The sequence below is a fragment of the Gavialis gangeticus genome, unplaced genomic scaffold, assembly GCF_001723915.1.
Source record: "Gavialis gangeticus isolate Ggan-Ray unplaced genomic scaffold, GavGan_comp1, whole genome shotgun sequence".
Lineage (NCBI taxonomy): Eukaryota > Metazoa > Chordata > Crocodylia > Gavialidae > Gavialis > Gavialis gangeticus.
In genome coordinates, this window is record NW_017728992.1 from 180,707,462 (window position 1) to 180,729,220 (window position 21,759).

Below are 21,759 nucleotides of genomic sequence, written 5' to 3' on the forward strand. Positions count from 1 at the left end.
CCTTTGACCCTCTCAACTAACCCTTGAAGAAATGGACTTTGCATAGACAATTGAAAGAGGGAACCAGGCAAGAAGTCTCCCTCCGTCCTTAGGCTTGAAATAGTACAAGTTGGTTGGCTGCCATTATTATAGCACTTGGGCTTTAAGTAGCACATAAGGCTTGTGCACGTTCCCTTTGCACAGGCTGTAAAACTGTTTGGTAGTTGTTTTACCCCTCCTTTTGCATTGAAGCCAAGCCTATGGGTAAGTGGATCTTTACAGACCTCTGGGGATGTACAGTCCACTGCATGAGCTCCCTGTGGTCCAGCTCCTTGAAAGTCTTTTTTCAAGGCAACTGTACCTTTTTTTCTCAAAAATCACAGTCTGTGGTTTGGGCAAAGGCTATAACAAGAGTAACTACTGGTTAAATTCAGATCATCAGTGAAACTGTATCTACTCGCAGCAGATCAATCAAAGACCCATGGACCTCATTCTCCTGTGCCTTATGCCTGGTTTGGACATTGACACCTGTGTGTATAGAGCACTAATTCAGAACAATGGTGTTCAGTTGCTACTTTGCATTCACTTTGCTCAGATGACAGTGACTAGACAAGACATGGGATACTGGCAAAATCAGGCCCGTCTCTTCAATAAAATGGAGTAAAATCCAAAGGAAACATCTGTGTGAGCATTGCCCACTGAAGCTGAAAGTAACAAGCTGAACAGACAAAAGGTCAGTTGAAAACTGTTTAATTGTTTATCAAATAAGATTATGGAATCCTTTAAAAAATCCAGCTTTTAAATATGGTACATTCACTTTCTCACAGAATATTGAAATATTCAGGTCATTTATGGTATATTTCTTCTATTTGGATTAAAACATTGGATAAATTAGACAACAGCTACCAAAAGATATCACAACTTATACAGACAAATCTAAGTAACAATTAAAAAAACCTCACATAGTAAAGAAATTAAGGACGTTTAGGAAAAATTACAAAATTTCTGCTGAAAAATATATTTGATCATTTTTGTCTAGCTAGAAAATATATAGCACACATTTAAATTTCTCTCTCTCAAATTAAATCATATAGTTCTTATTTAAGTTAATAAATATGTACAACAAAAACTCTTATAACTCAATGAATATAAATAGTAAATACTTTATTAGAGCCTGGCCCATTGCATTCTCATGCAATGGCTTTAGTGGAACCTTTCTATTTTGGATGAGCTAAGAAGCAGAATCAGCATCTTAGTGTTATCAACAGACTAGTAGCTTTTGTAGAGTGACTTTGTAACAAAAAAACAAACAAACACCCCCCCCAAAAACAAAAAAAACCCAAAACCAAACCCCAAAACAAAAAAACCCTCAACCTCATAGCTGACACCTTAGAGCTGTTCCAGTCAGGAATTTCTATAAATAGTTAGGCATAAGATAGGGAAAATAATGTTCCAGTTTAATTACTGCTAGCAGTAATTAGGGGGAAGTAGTCACTGGAGAGTAAAGGAAAAACATCTTGAATTAAACACTTCTCATTTTCACCATTTTAACTTGGTTCCCTACCCTGTCTAAAAATAATTTCTGGGAGACTCTATACATTGTAAACCTGTGAAGAACCTTGACAACCTTCTTCAGACTTTGGATTGTTGTTTTGGGAAAGTCGTATGTTTTCAAGTGCTTCAACCCAAACAGTAGGCCATTTATAGTATCTTGATCTCCATTTTTTATTCTCCACAGGTTGAGGAGCTTTAGAATTTGTTCTGTAGGTGTACACAGTTTCATGGTGCGCTCAATATCTTCTTTTCCCACTTTCTTTCCTGGTAAACTTGCCATCAAGATGCTGAGATGTTCAAAGGTGAGATTAAGTTGGCCAATATGTTTTAAGACACTATTTTCACAAAGATCAAAATCTACAGAAAACAAAAAAACACAGAAGTACATAAATAAGATTCGTTATCATTTTATAATAGTTTAAAAACAAGCTCTAAAGTCAAAAGGACATGTTCTTTCTAAATGTTTTTAGTTTTTAAGTCCAAATAAATCTTTTATCATTGTTGTATTAGGAGGAAACCATGCAAAATACTTAAAAGCATATATAAATTTGCATGTTAATTCGAACACTCTTGTAACATGTATAAGGTGCCTGGTGCATGAGGCTGGTCTCTGAATTTTAGATTGCAGTGAATAAATATGTCACTGATAGAGTGAAAATATCTAGGCAATCCTTACTACAACTGTCACTGGACTTCAGATTTGCATTTGCCTGCAAAAATACTTTTGACATTACAGTGATATGAACAGACATGAATTTAAATGCAGATAAAAATGCAAATTCTACAGTGTCTTTCTTCTCAAGGTTAACAGCTCAAATCCATTCCTTGTAGGACGAGGGTCATTACACTCTGGTTGGGTCTGATACTGGCTCATATAAAAGGGGTTAGTAATTGTCTCTGAAAATCCTACCAAGTGTTAACATTACAGATATTTCTGGGACTATTTCAGTTTTGGCATCAATATGGGCAGTTTCAGCAGACAGGTGAAGGAATAATTAGGCTTGAAAGATAGGGATACTCCCAGCAGGAAGGGAAAAGCACCTCTGCTGGGCAGTGAGTGGGTGTTGATTTGCAAGTCCTCATAATCACATTCTGTAGATAAGCAGGGGGTTTAAGTCCCAAGCCTGCTAAGCTTGTCCCAGTATACCCTTATATGATATACTGTAAACTTTAATTTTGCCCCCATTGATGCATACCCACTGACCTTTATAGCTGTTGCTCGGATGCAGGTGTGGGCAAAATGAGCCCTGCGTTTTCACAATGCTTTGCACTCTGGGACTTGGATATATATTACTGACTCAGGTTTCATTAACTGGAGTTGCATAAGTAGTCTTTTTAATGAATACAAAGTGCTAAATACTTTCCATAGTCACATCCTTGGACTGCCCATTATGTGTAGCATGCACATAAATCTTAGTCATACCCATTCAACTCTCTAGGTGTGGGCACATAATCAAGGGCAGAATTTGACCCCACTAGTTTAAAGAACTGCTATTTAGAAAGCTACTTCTCCTGTGCTTGCTGCGCCATATGAATTACCTCGAATTTTCTTCTTGACCATATCTTGTTCTTTGTTTTGCTGCTTCCATAATTTCAACAATTGGAAGGCCTGTTCTTGAGAACTGCGTCTTTGTTTAATCCGTTCTATATTTTCTGCAGTAATCTTTGTGCCAGGCAAATTGTCTGCTAGTACGTTCAGCCAGTTAGGGGAGAGTTGGGTTGGAACAGTAAATCTGAACAATGCTTCCTCACACAGGGTTACATCTAAAAACAAATGGGGGGAGGAAAAAAAATATTCAGTAAGATGTCTGGATCCTTGCACAATTATCTGGCTCTGGGAAAAACAAACCTATGTGATCAAAGATAGTAAGAAAATCTGTTTTATAAGCATGTCTAAAATAAGAACTGGCCTCTCTTCAATACTATGCGTCTTTTAACATCCCAAACATTTTATTACAGTTTGCCCATCACCTGAGTATCTGAGGTCTCAGCAACTGTTTTGGCAGTTACTGTTGCCGCTGGTAATTTCATTATGAGAATGTAAGAAGATATAATTCCAGTACACTTAGCATTATACATACCTACTGCACATTTTTGAGCTGATGCATCGCGGTTTCCCTGACACACGTTGTCACGAACTGCATTTCCTTTTGATGCTGTTTTAAGGCCTAGTGCACTACAGTTTGTGTGCTTCTTACAGGGTGTTTTGGATGAAGTTTCATTTGAGAAAAATCCCTCTGGGCATCTCATACAACTGGTGTCACTCTCAGGGGTACCTTTAGAAAGACAAAACATGCATTCCTTTACACAGGATATATGGTGTGTGTGTTAGGTTTCATGCAAGAAAATAATGAAAAATAAAATATGAATAATTTAGAATTTTGTGCTTGCTTGCACATGTAGGAGCACTAATTTGGAAAATATGTTGAGAAAAGCAAAAGAATTTTTTTAAGAAAGAAGTTCATACAACAAAATTATGTTAAATACAAATTTTAAACTTCCTTCTGATTTCTGCATACTGTCACAAACTAATAAGTAGTTGACTTTTCAGATGCTCACAGACAGGATCTGTCCTTCATTTTCATCCACATAGAGTTGTGGGAAAATTCGTAACTGGCACAAATTTGGGTCTGCAACATCTGGGCTCATTAAAATTAATTATTTTGGTTGTAGCAAGAACCAGAATTTAGCCCATTTATTTAGGTCTGCTGGAGGTCAGGGCTTTTTCTCCTCTCCATGGGCAGCAATGTAATTTAAGTACATCCTGCATATTGAAATTAAAATCAGTCATCTATTGTGATTTTCCTTCATTCCCTTAGATATGCACATTTGTTGAAGTTTCTCCAACATGCATATTTATTCCTTAAATATGAAATTCTGGAGTTATACTTTGGAAACTTTACAATATGTGGTAATATAAAGATTTTACAGATACTTTGCTGTTTAGCAACATAGTAATTTCAACATTATAGTCTGACCCCTCTCTCTTGGAGTAATTGCATTTTTATATACTTACCTACAACCAACTGAACATGTATAATCAGAAAAACATAAACAGATTCTATTTGTTTGAACTACCATTACATAGAATATATTTATTATCCTGGTTAAAGAACTGAGACAAAGGGATACTGCTGTGTCATGGTGATTTAGAGCAAGAGAATTAATGTACGGGACTAATTTTGACAGTAACTGCAAAGGATTATCTTATCAAATGAAAAAAAGAAAAAAAACTCAGCTGTAATCAGTACTTATCTATTATAGTTTGCTTATTCCCATTTAGCAAATCATTTGAAACCAATGATATTTAAAGCCTATGCCTAAGGTCAAGCAGGTGCTTAACTGCTTTATTCAATAAAGATGGACTTAAGCATATGCTTAAATTATCTTTCAGAATTAAAGACTAGATTTGCATATGCAAATACCCCCATCTAGTGTATTTGAGGAGTATTTGCTCTTAAAAGCTAGATGCAAAGAAGTTTGCAGGACATAAGCAAGTCCAACTATATATATTGTGCTTCTTAGAACCTGTTAGAAACAAGAGAATATGAAGCTCAGTGAGTTTTCCATTAGCCAAGAAATAAGGAATATATTGCTATACAAAGATACCATGCTACTTTGTTCTTCACATAACAAGCAAAAACAAATAAAAATAAAACCTAAAGAAAACGAGGGGTCTCACTGTTCTCATCTGAAAATCGAAAGAGATTCTGTATAATTACTTAAGAAATGATGTGTTCCCAGGAAAGAACAGTCATCACACAAGGCGCCTGCCCTTGTAATCTGCTATGTTTTATCAAATGTCAGTGACTGGAGAAAGTACAAAAGTTGAGACAACAGACAACTGCATGTTTGACATGATTAGGCATCAGCTAGCATTGTGAAGGCAGACTTTCTGGTAACTTTCCCTTGCACCAGCTGCGCCTCTTTCAAGTTTTTTCTTACAAGGGGAGGCAGTGATTCTTTAAGAGGGCATCACAGCATCCTGGGTTGCTATGAGGTGTCACACAATGTTAGCAATGTTAGTTTTAGAAATATGATTCACAAGGTAATGCAGCCATTTTAAATAGAAATCAATTGTTGTGGCCTTGAGTTCTTTGCAACTGAAAAAACTGCTCTGTTATTTTCCTGTAGTCAAAACAGAGGTGAAAATTAAGAGGTGGCTTTTTCAGAAGGATGCCTTGAGTCTATTCAGGGTGCCTTGGGTCTAAAAAGGTTGAGAGCCACTGCTCTTGGGTGTGAAGCCAGACTTCTCCTTCCAAGAACCGCTGTTTGGGTGTTTACCTGCAGGTTCTCCTTTCTTCTACATCTTCCTCACCAGAGACGGGCAGAAAAGCAGGTAGTTTGGGAATACACTGAAGTCCGAGACACTACAGGAACTGGGCAGTCTCTGGTGACTGCTAATCTTCTCTGCTACGCGGGCCTCCCTAGCATTAATTCCCTTGACCTCCCTTTGACTTCTCCCTTTCTGTTTCAGTTCCCTCCTCCCTTATGGGACATAGCGGATACAAAATGCTGCCTGCATCAGTACTAATTCCTAAGTGGATTTCTGCTAATGTGAAGTACTGCCATAACACTGGACTACACAGTGCAAAAAGCTTTTAAGCCTTGTATTTAGATTCAGTGGTATCAGATCACATGAGCTGCTCTTGCAAGCCATTTCAAAAGGACAGAAACTATTTAAGAACAGGCAATCTCATACATTTATGGTGGGAAGCTCATGGGAACAGCTGTACATGTGAGATTTCAGCTGCATCCATACCTAAACAGGAGAATGGGCCCCTTGCAATTTTTATCTGCTTCAGATACAAAATCATGTTAACAGTTTTAAACCCAGAGATTAAATTCCTAAACTCTTCTGCAATATTGGCTTTAATATTGGCACAATTCTAGTTCCAACCAATGCCTTGTCAGTCCTTTGAAGGAATTCAAATTCTAGTTAAAAGGACAGTTTCAAAAGTAAGAAACCTATATTATTAACATTACAGAACACCAAAACTGATTAAATTAGAACTAAAAGCAGCATAGAGATGTGTGACAAACAATGTGATCAATACACAGAGCAAGCAACAAAAAAGTGTTAATTGCCAGAAACCACTTGCAGAGAAAAAAAATCTACATAATCCAGGTATAGGAATAGTCTGAGGAGTGAGTATCCCAAATAAATACTCTGTGCAATGAGCTCTTTGGGATGGTTGCTATATTGACACCTTCTAACACAGACTACAGGACTGATTTCCAGAATAAGTAGGTGTTGAGGATGTATTAAACATGGTATTTAGTCAGGAAGGTGACCAGTGTTCTGTTGAAAGATTTATGATGATCAGCAATGTATGCTTGAGTGCTAGGACTAAGATAAAGGAAACAAAATACAGTAACAACTATTATAGTGATGTTCCTCCAAGGGTCTCACTCTAATCTTGTTGGCTTCCCCCGTCTATATTTCCAGAGAGGGAGCACTAAGTAAGTGACATTACACTGTGAGGTGATGAAGCTGGGAACAGAATTTGAATCTTGAGTCTTTTTAATTCTTCAGCCTGTCCAAAGCCTCCTTATGTGGCTAATTGGGATTTTTTTTTTTTTTTACACACTTTGGCTACCTTGCACTCTGGCTTGCACCAGGGCAAGACCACTGCATTCAGTGATGCTACCCAAATGTAACCAAGGACAGACCATTTATCTTTTTCTGGAAGAATAACAGGTCTAATATTGTGGGTGTGCTCTTGGACTGCAAGCTTCCCTTTTATTGGCCACTGCAGTTTGAAGGACACCACACCTGCCTTCTGCCTTCAAACTCCTTTTGAGTCTTCTAAGTGGATTTCTATATGCTCTTTGTTTTAGGTCTATATTGTCTTGTTTCTAATATAGCTACACAAACTGCTACACTGCGCTTACCTAGCGATGCTGTTGCAACCTATGCATAAGTGTGTTCAGTACTGACCTGCTTTTCAAGTCCCTCTAAAATGTTTTGGCTAGCATTCATAGAATAGTAACTCTTGCCTGGTGCATACAGCCAGGAAATCTATTAGGCAATTTTGAAGATTCGGGTATTTAAACTGAAAAATCTCTTAAATGTCCCCTGTTTTTCTGTGTATGCCCTTTCCTGTATTTCTTTTCTAGGTAGTTATCTGTCTCAGGTAGAACGCCAGCTTGCAATTCTCTTAGGCATCATTAAGCGTTGGAGCTAGACTGGGCCATGTCATAAGCAGAATGATAAATAATTTGTTTCAAAACAAGAACTTATTCTTGGCTTAACAATTTATTTTGTCTAAAATGAAGAATATGGTCCCCTGAAAACACTACTGTAATCTTTATCCCTCCCAGACACACAGCATATTACCAGCTTGTCTGAGAAAGAAATAGTTGGCTGTTTTTTTGATGATAATAATGTTTTCCCTAAGAGTTCTCATTTAAGAGGTTGGTAATTAATTACTACCACATATTGTTCTGACTTTAGTGCTACATTAATATTGTTATACTTATGCTTTTGGTATTATGTCAGTTAATGCTTCTGGTGTTTGTCAAGATATGCAGGTGCTTGAAGCAGCAGAATTCAAAATGAAAAACGTTATTATTTATCACACACAAACTACACTCTGGATAATGTTCCTTTAAAAGAGGTAATTCATCATGTTTCTCATTAGAGTGCAATTTGCTACATTTGGTACTGCCATTAAGTTATATATTACAGTAGGAGCACAGTATTCCATTGAGAACTGGTCCTTTGGCTAGAGTCCAAAGCAATGTTAGAACGGTAACAGGTTCAATTGGCTTTACAATTTACTACCCTGTAATTTCACCTGGACAAGCTTGTTTCCTAATTTTGAAGTGCCACAACTCTTCAGTGCTCTGAATGGCACTAATTCATTTTGTTGTGTATTGAAAACAGATACGTACCTGGTTTGACAACACCAGATCCAGGAGGACATTCTGTGTGTTTTAAACAAAATTCTAGGTCGAGATATCTCCCTTCAATGCATTCACAGATGCGGTTCTGTGTGCTGTTGCATTCTTGCTTAACATACTGTAGCTCTTTGCATACCACACTGCAGTACTGGCATTCATCATTGCTGTTCCAGTCCTCGGAGTAGTACTGATCTGGACATGGTGAGCATTCAGTTTTCCTTGTAGCTGTACAGTACTGTTTTACATATGTTCCAGGAGGGCACAGGTCACACATCAGTTGATGAGATGTAGCTGGATCATAATGGAGGTACTTTGGGGGAGAGGTTTCCTGGGTGGCCCATTTAATTGAAATATCCAAGAACTAGCAAGAGGAAAATAAAATATCGGTCTCTTTAGTCCTACAAGGCAGCACAATCACAGAAAAGCCTACAATTTCACTTATTTGATTAGGCACCTTATGTCTATCTCTTTAGTGCCACTGTGGTGAGACACATGCTATACAGGTTTCCTTCGCCAACCATGGTTTTGCCAACCACGATTTTGAGTATCCATCCTTAATATTCTATATACCATTTTGGCTACCACAGTATACAGTTTTGAGTAACCACAGTTTTCTGTGGCTGCAAATCAGCCCGCCACCTGCCATTTTTCTCATAAGCCTTTTGTCTTGCCAACCACAGTTTTGCCAAACATGGGAACTTTCAGGAACCTAATCCCAGTGGTTGGCGAGGGAAACCTGTAGTAATATATAAGATCCTAGCCAACTTCCCAACTCTTGCATACCTGTATTATCATAGTAAATTATTTAAAAAGAATCCACCATTCCACGCTGAAACTACATTAAAATGTTCTGGGACCAACAAAATCCAGACACAATACAGGCAATTCAATAACAAGATTTGATGTTTTATCACTCTGCTTCCCTGGGTCCATTCATTACCTAATTTACAGTCTCATCCTGCAAATGCTTACTTGCTTAAGTAGCTGTGTGCAGGACAGGGCTTGTAGTTTGTGAGCTTTGTGGGAAGGGGGCTGTGGGTACCAATTCTTCTCTCTCTTATATCACTGGAACTTCAGTGGACAAGGAACCTGCCCCCTGCTTCCCTAGCTGAAGAGCTGATGCCCTGATTTACTGGAATTATTCCTGATACACGTTATTATGGGAGGAAAATCAGACCTTCCAGAAATGGTAAATGTCTTATTGTACAACTGAACCACCTTCATTATGCTCAGATTTAAAAAAAATGGCTTGCAGCATTCCTGCGGGCACTTTCAGAGGACAAATCCTTACAATGTATAATTTTATTGCCAATAAAACAAATAGAACAGCATGGTTTTGTTTTTACAAAGTGCCTTGGTTTAATCCAGCACTGAAATCTAGGAGCTCCAAAGACAGTATGCAGCAGCTACTTCCCATCAAACAGGCATGCTGTGCAGTACTTTGAGATAGATGTGAGGAATGCTGCAGCTAACAAATTGCAAGGAGGAAGTAATCACACAAAGCTGGAATGGGCTACAACACTAAGGTTAATGCTTTCTGTCACAGAAGTTTGGCTTTACAGGTTATCCAAAGTGCAAGAGCAAGAGCAACCATAACATTACAAATACTATGCTGGTACATTGGTTCGACACTTGGGAGAGGCACAAGACTGACCTAATGTATAGTCAGATCAGCTTCCTGCAGGCGCTTATGTTTTTCTTGTGGGTCTCAGCAAGTACTGATCTGGGATGACCCTGCTCAGCTTGCGAGATGCCTGGGGTGTATTATCATTTGGGCATCCAGTTACAAATGTTGTTTTGCAGTTTCTCTGATGCTTTATAAACAAAGTGAGCTCCTCGTTTACTCCACTGTATGTTGTGCTGTGGCACACAAGGTCAGTGGGTGGAAACGTGGCCTTGGGATCTGTAATTCAGCTCTGGCCAAATGTTATGCATTCTGTTAGCTGCTTCTATTTCACATCTTGTTGGTTTTATAAAATATTTGGTTCAGATATTTTCTCAGGTATTAAAGGCTACACAAGCAAAACTCACGTTGATACTAGTTTTGAATTTGTGAAAGAGCGCAAGCGAGCTGTGGACACCTCACCACCACTTAAAATTTAGGCTTCAACACAGATATCACATTGGAATAGCTTTTAAGCCTTGTCCATGTTGCATTGGACAATGCTAGAAAGCACTGTCAGGAAAACAGCAGTGTCAGCTTGCTGCTGTTTTGCCTGTACCAGCTATTAGAAAACTGTAACATAGTCATTTCTGGTTCGCACCCATGAACCTCCCAAGGTCTCAGTCTCAGGTGTGCTTATTAGAACAGACGCACTGCAGTTTGAGAACACTTGGTACAAGTGTGATTTCATGGCGATACACTCAGCATGTTGCAATGTTTGCCCCAAATTACTGAACTCCTGGTAGGGATCAATAAGATTTCTCTGCCTCCCCTAAGAAATCCAGCCTTCAGTAGGAAAACTATGGGAGAAAAACACAGCTTTCATTGATTCATTCTTAGATTTTGAAGGCCAGCATTTTAGATTTCAAAGCCACATTAAATTTACTAGTCAGACATCCTACGTAACCTGCGCCACACTGTTTTATGATTCACTCCTGTACTGAACCCAGTAAGAAGTGCTTAACTAAAGCACATCTTCTAGAAAGGCAACCTTCATGTGAAGACTTCAAGAGATGGAGATTATAAAATTCCACCATCTTATCTATTTTGTTCTAATGCTTAATCACCCTCCCTGGTAAACAGTTAAGTCTTACTTCAAATTTTACTTTGTCTTGATTGTGCAGCTCTATTTCTCTTAAATATCTGGATCTGTTTCACAGCATTTATTTAACCAGAGGGTGAAGCACATTTTTGAAAAATGAATGGCTCTCCATGAATGGCTCTTGATGAACCATGGATATACAGCCTTGGTAAACCTCAGGCTATTACTCTAGCAATAAGGAAGTCCTGCTAATCCCATCAATCACTGATGCTAACAGGCAGGTTTCCCTTTAACATGTTTTTTGTAATTATTATTCAAAAGAGAAACCATTTAGGAAACATGAAACTCCCACTCATAAATTCCAAGACTTGCGTGGACATATTCTTTTGTAGTATGTTAGAACAACACCAGACTGCAATGTGAGGCACAGATATTGAACTACAGCCATAATCCACATGATTTAGATGTTTATGGAGCCCTGAGAGACTCAGGTAACTCTGCCCAAATGGGAAGCTGGCACTGGGTGAAAATTATTATGCAGTACAAGTGAAAATTACAGCTGCTCCCAAGTAAAGACTATGAAGTCTCTCTACTGTGCAACATATTTCAACCCTGCCACCAGACAAGACTTCTCTTACTGCAGCATTAGAATCCTATGTCTGTCTTGCCATTTACTATCTTGCTGCACAGGCAGGAACACATTTTCAGGTACTTTGTGCATCCAGATTTTTAATGGCATTTGGCAGCCAGAAGCTCCCACTGTGATATTCATATTGAATGAGAAGAGACGGATTTGGCCCACTGGCACTGCTGTCAGTTTCCATAGGAGATCACAGTGGAGACCTATTAGAAATGATGTTGTAGGAGGGGTCCATAGTTTAAAAGAGCTCAGATCCCATAATCAGAGTCAGATGGTATAGAAGTTGGTGGGGAAGAAGAGGCCACCAGGTGAAATTTTAAAACAATTCCAGCTTTGTTCCAAATGGAGCTAGTTCAGATTTTAGCTAAATTTAAATGTAAAAGGTACCAAGGTGGGTAAATATATTAACCCCCCCCCAAAACTTATAGTAAGCATAGATGCACATTGATTCTGCTGAACAGAACCTGTAATATTTTAAATTAAGATATAAAATAGAAATAAAAATAGCAGAAAAACAGACCATTCACCCCAGGTGTTTTGTTTCTTTCTTTTTTTTTAAAGGAAGACTATCACCACTATCTTCTTTCATTCTCAGAAAGATATGATGTCTAGATGTAATAAGGTGCAATCAATCATTGATGGAGCTGTATTTATGTAGCATCACAGTATTCTATTTTTAAAGTAATTATTTTGAAAGATATTAAGCCAACTCTGCAGCCATAAATGGTATTATCTGGAAAACTATTAAAGTTACTATCACTTAATTATGAACAGTTCTACGCTATTTATTACAGGTTTTATATAGAATCTGATTCCCAGGGTAATTTACAAAAATACTGAAAATACACAAAAAAGGCCAAGATGAAAGCAGACAAATGTACTCCAAAATACCAAAAAATCGACCATTTTCGATTAAAGATAAAAAACATACTACACATCCAAGACATTCTGGTTATGGCTGTGTAAATTGGAGGCCTAATTTTAGTCTCCTAAATCCACATTCAATCAGCTAAATAGAAGTGTCTTATTTTTCAGAAATGTTATAGTAATATCAGCATATAGTCCTTGCCCTAAAGAGTTTACAGGCATTGTTTCTGCTTAATGTTGGTTTATTCCTAGCTAGATATGCAGGGTGATTTATATATAGTACAATCCACTCATCCAGATAATAGTATTCAAGCAAAAGGCCTTTTCCTAGAAGTGGGTTGAAATATATTAAACAGTCTCTGCCTTATAACGCCCCCTTCTACATGTGTTACATATATCACACGATTATCAGATTAAATGCAAAATTGATTTAGACTGGCTACACATGCAAATGAGCTGTCATACTATTAAAAGGTCCAGCCAGCTATAGAGTTAGAGCTGGAAAATGTGTAGTAATTTCATAGCTGGTTTCTATCCAGATTTAATTTGCACATGTAGCACAGCTATGCCTTCGTGGCTGGAAGACCCGTCAGCACATGGGAGCACCATGAGTTATGGTGGGTAGAATCCCATCAGCCGACAGGACTCCCATTGCAGCAGTGACCCACATGCTGCTGCAGATGGAAGTCCTGTCAGCTGATGGGACTCCAATCCATGGTGGCTCATGAGATGCTGCTAAGGACGGGAGTTTTGTTAGCCGACAGGACTCACATCTGTGCAGCAGAAGCCAGTGTAGGGGAAGCCTGGGATCAAGATACTGGGCTCCCCAGTGCTGGCGATAAGGTATGATAGGAGCTGGTGCTGGATACCACAATCATGCCTCTTGCCATACACATGTGCCATGGCAGGAGGCGTGATTGTGTGGATCATGCACTAGATCTTATCACGCCTTTACCTGAGTCTCCAGAAGAGCTTTTAAGAAATAGCCCTGTTACACTAAATAAAAACATAACCTATATATTGAATTAGCTGTATTGATGATCTAGGACTGCAAATGATGGAAAGAAAAAGGTGTAGCTTCACTCAATGAGCTAGGCTTATTCATGATAACTGAAGATGCAATCTTTCATCTGAACTCTAAAGTTACATTTGATGGCTTCTTTTTTTTTGAAGAACAAGAAAAGGTGTTGCTCTGAAAACGCTCAAAGGTTAATGGATAGAAGAACTGGCTTGCTGACTTCATTCACACAGTTAGAGAAAAGATTGGAAGTTCAACGAAATTTTATTTTAAGCAATGACAATTTATTCTGTTGTGAACAATACCAAGCAATACCAAAGCTGAAAAGTTTTGGAAGAGTGTTGTAAGGGAAAACAGATCTTTAGTATATTTTTTTACAGTTGGATATTAGCCTTTTAAAATGTTCCATAGTCTATTCCACAACATATGAAGGGTCAAATTATAGACTATTAAATTGCTGTGATGATATTGGCTTCAATATGGCAAAACTGAATGCAGAATTCAGCCAAGATCATACTATCTTTTGCCATTTTACCACTAAATGTATATCTCAGTCTGAAGGAAAAAATGGTCTGGTTTCAAATTATGGAAGTAATGGTCCGATTGTAATGAACAGATACTTAATTGATTCTTTAATCTCTGAGAAACTGCAGTTGGGTCTACCACAAGATATGCCCATGTCATACACTCAACAGTTGTCTGGGATACTGTAAGTAATTGCTGCTCCAGTTTGAATTCTTTATTTTTTGGAAGGGTGAAGAGAAGGGGCTCTTAGGATAATCAGGGAAACTGAGGGCCTATCCGGGGAGTAGAGACTAAAAGAGCTTGGCCTGTTTAGCCTGGAAGAACAAGGCCTGTTCTCTGTAAATGCAACAGGGACACAATCACAACAGTGGGAAAAGAACAAGTTAAGTTAAAGGACTATGTTGACAAGAGAACAAATGAGGAAAAACTTACTATGAATAAACATAAGCTGGAAAACAGAAGAATCATTCTCACCCTCACAGGAAAGAGGGTCTGGAACAGCCTTCAGTAGCAGTGGTTGGAGTAAAAAAAATGACTTAGTATTAAGACAGATCTTGACACATTTATGAACAGGATTATGTGATTGCCTGCAACAGCTGATGTTTGGACTCTGTGACCAAGAAAGTCCTTCTGGTGGTATACCCCTATGTTTCTATGTGTAGTTACTTCTGGATCACAGGACTGAAGTATTAGGTCAGGAGAAGAAATAAATTAGAGGCAACACTGACCTACTCTGTATGATTGAATAAGAAAGTTATGATGATTGCTATTTAGTGCTTCTACCAGACAGGCTTTGAAAACCATTACTGCAGAGAAACATAAGAGACAAAATATTGGAGAAGTTCCTGACAAGTATTGCTGTTGGCTTCTTGGGTATCATAAAATAGTAGGGTTGGAAAGGACCTCAGGAAGTCATCAAATCGCACCCCATGTCGAAGGCAGGATCATCCTTGACTAAACCATCAAGCATCTGTCTAGCTTTGTCTTAAAAGCATTCAAGGACAGAAACTTCACAACCTCTCTGCGTAGCCTGTTCCAGTGCTTAACCACCTCATAGTGAGAAAGTTCCTCCTAATAGCCAACCTGTGCTCCAATCCTCCATCCTCTGCTTCAGTTTGAAACCATTCCCAAGTCCTCTTGTCATAGCCCTTGTTTTTCAGACCAAGGAGTTCTGGGAAAGGCTCTTCACCAGATGCATTTGCTACTTCTTAATTACCATCCAGCAGACCCCTGGAAAATGGTCCACCCAGTTTGCAGAAGCTTATTTGCCTACCTTGTCCTTCTCTCTCTGAAGGTGGTGGAAATACTCCTGCTGGCCTAAATAGTAAGGGAGTGAAAAACTAAGGCCAAAAACTGGACCAACATTTACTTCACATCAAATTAGCCCACTGCCAGAAGCCAGAGGAAGGCATTCTTCTAGAACAGCGTTAGGTTTATGTGGGGTTCATTACTTAACCTCCTGCGTATAGTTTAGCAGATCATTCAAAGCAAGTCATACAAGATTAAAAAGCAGTCCGTTGACTGTCACTCAGCATGGATATTATTTACAGCAACATTTTTTCCACATACACTTTACATCACCATGCACAAAGTAGTCAGAGGAGTTGCCAAATGCAACAAAGAGCATTTCTACAGTTCTCTCTCTTCAAGCCTTTATTTTTCTTTCAAAAGCATCTTCTAATGTGATCATATTACTTTATTTCAGACCTTGGGCATGAAAAGTAGCACACGCCCTTTCCTTTCATCTTTATATGTAAGACAAATAGCTGCTTGCTTGTTTCTGTTAAATTAGAACGAACTGTATGACAAAACACATAAAACAAAAATCCTTCAAGCATCATTCCCTTAAATCATTGCTTTGTGGAAGTAAAGAAAGTGGTTTTTCAGAGTACGAAAATATTATTATATGTCTTGGCTTTGTGGCTTCAGTTGGAAGACCAGAGGAGAACGTTTAATTTACTGAAAGAGATAAATTTGTCTCTGCTTTGAATTTCAAGTCCATCCTCAGGCATATTTTCCTGCTCAATAAATAATTATTCTCACTTTGTCAAAACTGCTGCCACTGTGTGTAATGAACTCAAAGTAAAATCTCACAACTCTACTTCATTCTTTTACAGAAAATATTTTGATGAAGCCAAAACAGAAGGCCAACTGATGCCACCCAATCCAAAGCAGATTCCCAGCTAAAATGAATAGGTAGGTCGTGCTTCTAAACTAATGGTATAATATGACTACCAGCAGACACCAAAGTTAAATCTTCACCTATTTTACTACTAAATCCTACCAAATCCAAAGATTTTATTAGGACTATTTACCTTAGGTAAGGTAAACAGGGCTTGAATTCCTAGGGGAAAATCTTCCTCTTGAACTCATTTCAAAATTAGCTCATGTCTCCAGCATGAATACCAACAGACCTTGACAATTTTATCCCCCCTACTATAACTGCATATGCTGCTTTTATTTATAGGCGTGTCTAATCCTTTTCAAATCTTGCTAAGCTTTTTATCCACAAAATATCATACAATAGCAACTCCTAAGGTTTCATTCTACATTGCGTAAAAATGTTTTACGCAGCCACTTTAAATGTACCTCACAGCCTCACCCCCCACTCCCATGCACATATTACAGTTATTCTCAAAGTAAAAAAAATGCTAATTCCCACTGGATTCTAATCTTATAATCTGGGATACCTTTAGCTCTGGAAGCAGACAAAGAACACTTAACATCTCTTTCCATCTGCATTATAAAGCAACATCAGTTACTTCACTTAACACTGACATTACAGATGTGTCATAACTCTAGTGTTAAAAAGCCTGAAGTGTCTCAATTACTGCTATGCTTGCTTTTGAATGGCAACTACTTCCTTCGGAACTGTTCCTCGGTATTTTAAGTAACATCATCTCCAAAGAAATCGATGACAACTGAAGGCAGAAGTCAATTCAGAGTATCAACTTCTAAGTGGGTGATGGTTAAAGAAGTGCAGAACTGTACACATCTAACAGTCTGCAAAAATGTTTCTGGTTTCTTTCCTTTTGGCTTGCACCCTTTCTGTTTCAGGGTGTTTGGACTAACCCCCCCAAAAAGAAACTCACCTGAAATCATGGTGTTTGGCTTGTATTGGGATTGAACCCAAGCAGGAGTATAGTACTTTCTACACAACTGTGTGATTCAATGCAAGTTCAGCACAAACTCTGAAAACCTTTTGGAAAACCAAGATCAAGTATCAGCTCTTCAATAAAAGCTAAACCCAACCAATTTTCACTTGAAAAGGAGGATGAAGAGAAAGGGAAAAAAGTTAACTAACTAACCAAATATCTCTGGAAAAGTCTATCCTGTTTGCAATGTAAGTATTAATCTCAAGAATACTACCCACCTTACAGCAACATCAAGATTTCTCGGATAACCTAAACCTGACCTGTCCCAGGTACCTTCTGAATAGGGTTATTAATAATGTATAAGCTGTCTGAAAGCATAGTGTAAACAACACCAAATACAGACATGGTCACTGCCAGTTAGTAGTAATCCTATTCATATGCAGCATAGAAACTAAATTATAAATTAAAAGAAATATAAACGGGAAAGCATCAAAGTTGCTACAGTGGATGACAATAATGCATCTAGTTTAAGTTACAATGATCTCTCCCTAGTGTTTTTCTGGTACCTTCAGTGTTTTATTTTTAACAAATAAACAAACATACAGACAAACAAATTTAGGGGAAAAAAAAACTTAAACCCTGGATGGCTGCAAAACTATTACTGCCTACACACAAGAGACCAGATGTGCACGCCAGGAAATGGATGTCACAAGCATTTGTAGATCCAAAATAGAGAGGTCAACCTTAGGGGACGGCCTAGGTTAGGAGGCTAGTAGCAGGGCACAGTCTTCCAGGTCATGGCCACTTGTTCACATTCAGTCCTACCCTTTAGTGATTGATGGTCTATTTGCTGGCAATACTAGTCTAGCAGCGACAAAACCACATGCACATACATGCACACATCCTACCACAACCAGCTCCTGCCGCTCCTTCTGTTCACATTTCTAAAGAGATCTTAGAAGCACCCACACCAAGACCTGGCATCACTGAACATGCATATTTAAAAAAACCCCAAACTGTGAATCTCATTACAGAGGTACTTGGTTTGCTGTCCTAACTTTCTGGGGCCTTTCAACAGCACAAATAGGAAGAGTAAAATATTAGGTTCACCACCCCTAATAGAGACAGGGCTAAATGAAGCTTATGTTTCATTTTACAGTAAACTATTATTTTATAAAATATACTAGTTTATTACTTTCACAATCTACTGAGCATGTGCTACATGAAAATGGTTCATATAACACCACTCCATGACCAACACGAATAGGATGTCAATTTGGTAATGAATTATTGCTGACATCCCAAAATTGACTTCCTGTGTTTTTACACAAAAATGGCACAAAACCATAAGTCCCAATTCTCAAACTTCCCAAACCAATTCCTAAACCTTTTCTTATTGCGTCCCCCTTTCCAGATTTACCAGCTTCCCACATACCCCTACTAGCATACATTTTATATTTAACCCCTTAAATGCCAATTATTATTATAATGAAAATTAAATCTGCCATTGCACGATTTCTCCCGCGTACCCCCAGAGATGTCTTGTGTACCCCCCGGGGCACGTGTGCCACTGTCTGGGACCCCTACCATAAGTGAAATGGTAAAGCTTTAGACTTACATTTCAATTGCCCGGCCACAACCTAATATTTCCTCTTAGTTCTGTGCCATTAAATTACCTGGGTTTATTTTAAAAAAAAAACCCTTTGAGGAAACTCTATGGAAACTAATACCATAATTACTCATGAGAACCTGGAAGTTTTGTGATTCAGTGGATATAGGAAGAGCTTTCAGAATCAATCTAACTCACTTCAAACTGCCTTAGAGATCACCAGGACATTAATGCCACCCACTTGCTAAGGGAGTCTAGAAAAAAAAATGGTACACACAAACATTATAGTCAAATTTGAATGTTACTTCCTTGTTAATTTAAAAAAAAGAACCTAGATAATATAAATGGATAGTACAAGTCTGTAAAAAGAATAAAAACTGAGTTTAACTCCTATGAAGCTAAACACATTAAACACCATTTCCAATGATGTTTTAGCGCTAAGACTTCTAGAGGTCCAATTACATCTGAGGACTAAGACTTCTAGAGGTGATTTTTTTGTTTTGTTTTAAAGAAAACTAAAATGAACAGTCACCTATTAGAAGAGGGGTGTGCAAGAAACTGGGTGACACAAGCTTTCCCAGTGGTTGACACACAACCTACTCCTGGAAGTTACTAATTCATCAGATGCTTCCTGAGTTTCAGTGCTCAGAAGAAGGACTTGAAAAATCTCATTTGTGTTCAGGGTACAGCATCCAGGTTGTAGCTGTATTAGTCTAGAGGAAAAGGCAAGCAGGACTGGTAGTAGAGCTGATCTCTTTTCTTCGACCAACAAGATTTTTGCAAAAAACCCTTCTTTAATTGCAAGCAAGTTATTAATTTTAAAAAACTGCAAAAAATGAATAGCTTCCTTGCAATTAAAGAATATTTTCCCCCCAAAATCGTGTTGGTCGAAGAAAAGAGATCAGCTCTACTACCAGTCCTGCTTGCATTTGTGTTCGCAGCATTTTTCTCAGAACCTGCCAGGACCTGGAGCTACAGACCTGTCATCATAACTAACTAACCCCGTCTGCTGGGAGTAAGCGAAGATGGAGCTAAGGCAAGAGCGCCCCGCACTTTCTGGAGCGCATTTCCTGCGGGTGTCCCTTGTGGCCCCACAGCCGTGAGGCTGGCCCCACAACACAGGGCCAGGGAGCAGGGGGTGGCGACCCCTGCCTCGAGTTCACGCCCGGCCACCAAAGCCCGCGGGACCCCGTGTCCTGGGCCCCCAGCCCTCGCCTCGCCTCGCCTCGCCTCGGCCTGCCTTACCACAAGCGCGCAGCACAGGACGCGGTTCATGGCGGTTGGGGCGGGAGCGCTCCGGCGCGGGACGCGAGCAGCCCGCTGCATCCCGGCGCCGCGCCGCCCGCCTCTATATATAGCCGGCGGCAACAGGAAGCCCGGCAGCGCGGGTCGCTCCTACCAAACTTTCCTCTCTCTCTCTCTCTTTTTTTTTTTAAGGAACCTGTGAAAGGCGATGACTTCACGCGACCGCAGGCTGGAAACACGCGAGGGCGGGTCCGTGTCCCGGCGGGGGGGCGGCCCCGCACCTGCCCCGCACCCACAGGGCCCTCGGCGGGGGGAGCGGACCTGCCTGAACTGGGAGGCCAGGCGGGGTCAGGCCCGGGGAGGAAAGGAGCCGCTGCAGCCCCCTGCTCTGGGCAGGACACTGGCGGGGCCTGCACTCCCGGGGACATGGCGCCCCCGCCGGGGCTAGCTCCCGGAGATGCTGAGAGTCACCCCGGAGATCAATGACAGGCCACTCACTCAAATACAAATTAAATGCTGAATCTGATGTACGCAGCAGGCCAGCGGGCATGGCTGGGGGGGCATGGCGATCGGGGCGTGAAGGCGAGGAGCGGGAAGCTCTTACAGGTGGCCGCGGCGGGGGCTGGCAAACACTGACCGGCAATCAGCGACTGCCCACAGCGGCCAGCAGCGATCAGGGACCACCAGCAGATGCTGCCGGCGGTGCTGGTGGCGAGGGGCTGGGGGAGGTGAGTGGCGAGCACCCTCAGCTGCCACCGGCAGTGTCAGCAATGCTTTTTGGCCGGGGGTGCACCACAAACCTCAGGGAGTGCATGTGCTCCCACGTATGTGTCACCAATGCCAGCGGGTTTTTAAAATGTCATAGTAATATGCGTTTGCCTTACTGATGTAAAGTCATTAATGTCATTGCATCGTGTGATGAAGCGGCCAGGAAGAGATTCAAACAGAGTTGGCAACCCTATAGGAAGACTCTGGGGAACATCGCCCCAGCCCCACAGATCTAAATGAGAGGAGTGGGGCGGCCTGTTCCTATCGCAGCCACTCCCCGGGCAGCCCCCAACATGGATCCATGGGCCCTGCCACACGTTCAAATGGGTGCGGGATAGAAACCAGCTGCAGAGTCGTTGCATGTTTTCAAGCACTAACTTTGTAGCTGGTTGGCTCCTTTTGTAGCTGGACAGTCATTTTTATGGCATGGTGATGAGTTCACATATTGGGCCTGTCTACATTTATTGCGCCGTTCACCTGTGAATAATATATGTAACGTGTGGCAGGGGTCTGAGTTTCACTGCTGGCTTCTCCCTGTGTAGGGCCAGAGCTAACTTGACTTTAAATTACTGCAGCTTTCTGAGTTTCATAGTTTCATAGTTGTTAGGTGCTGGAAGGGACCTTACAGATCATCAGGTTCATTTGGGCACTTGGGCAGGAAAGACTGCTGGGATCAGATGACCCCAGCAAGATGGGCATCAAGATGTTTTTTGAAGATCACCAAGGTGATTGACCTCTGACCTTCTGCCCCCCCCCCCTTTGGCTCGGAGTGTTACAGCGTTTCCCCTTCTTGATTTGACTCACAACACTGCAGGGGTGACTGGAACTGGGAAGGAAAAAGCTTATGT

General features: G+C 40.1%; 1 protein-coding gene across 1 annotated transcript; it reads right to left on the reverse strand.

Annotated features, from left to right (window-relative positions):
- Nucleotides 1–1,311: 1,311 nt before the first annotated feature.
- Nucleotides 1,312–20,266, reverse strand: TNFRSF11B (TNF receptor superfamily member 11b). The gene is made up of 5 exons (XM_019528095.1): nt 20,144–20,266; nt 8,431–8,800; nt 3,615–3,809; nt 3,073–3,297; nt 1,312–1,890 (listed from the first exon to the last, which is right to left on the reverse strand). Exons 1-5 carry the CDS (start codon nt 20,222–20,224, stop codon nt 1,502–1,504), a joined length of 1,260 nt encoding a protein of 419 aa, XP_019383640.1. The 5' UTR covers nt 20,225–20,266; the 3' UTR covers nt 1,312–1,501.
- Nucleotides 20,267–21,759: the final 1,493 nt, after the last annotated feature.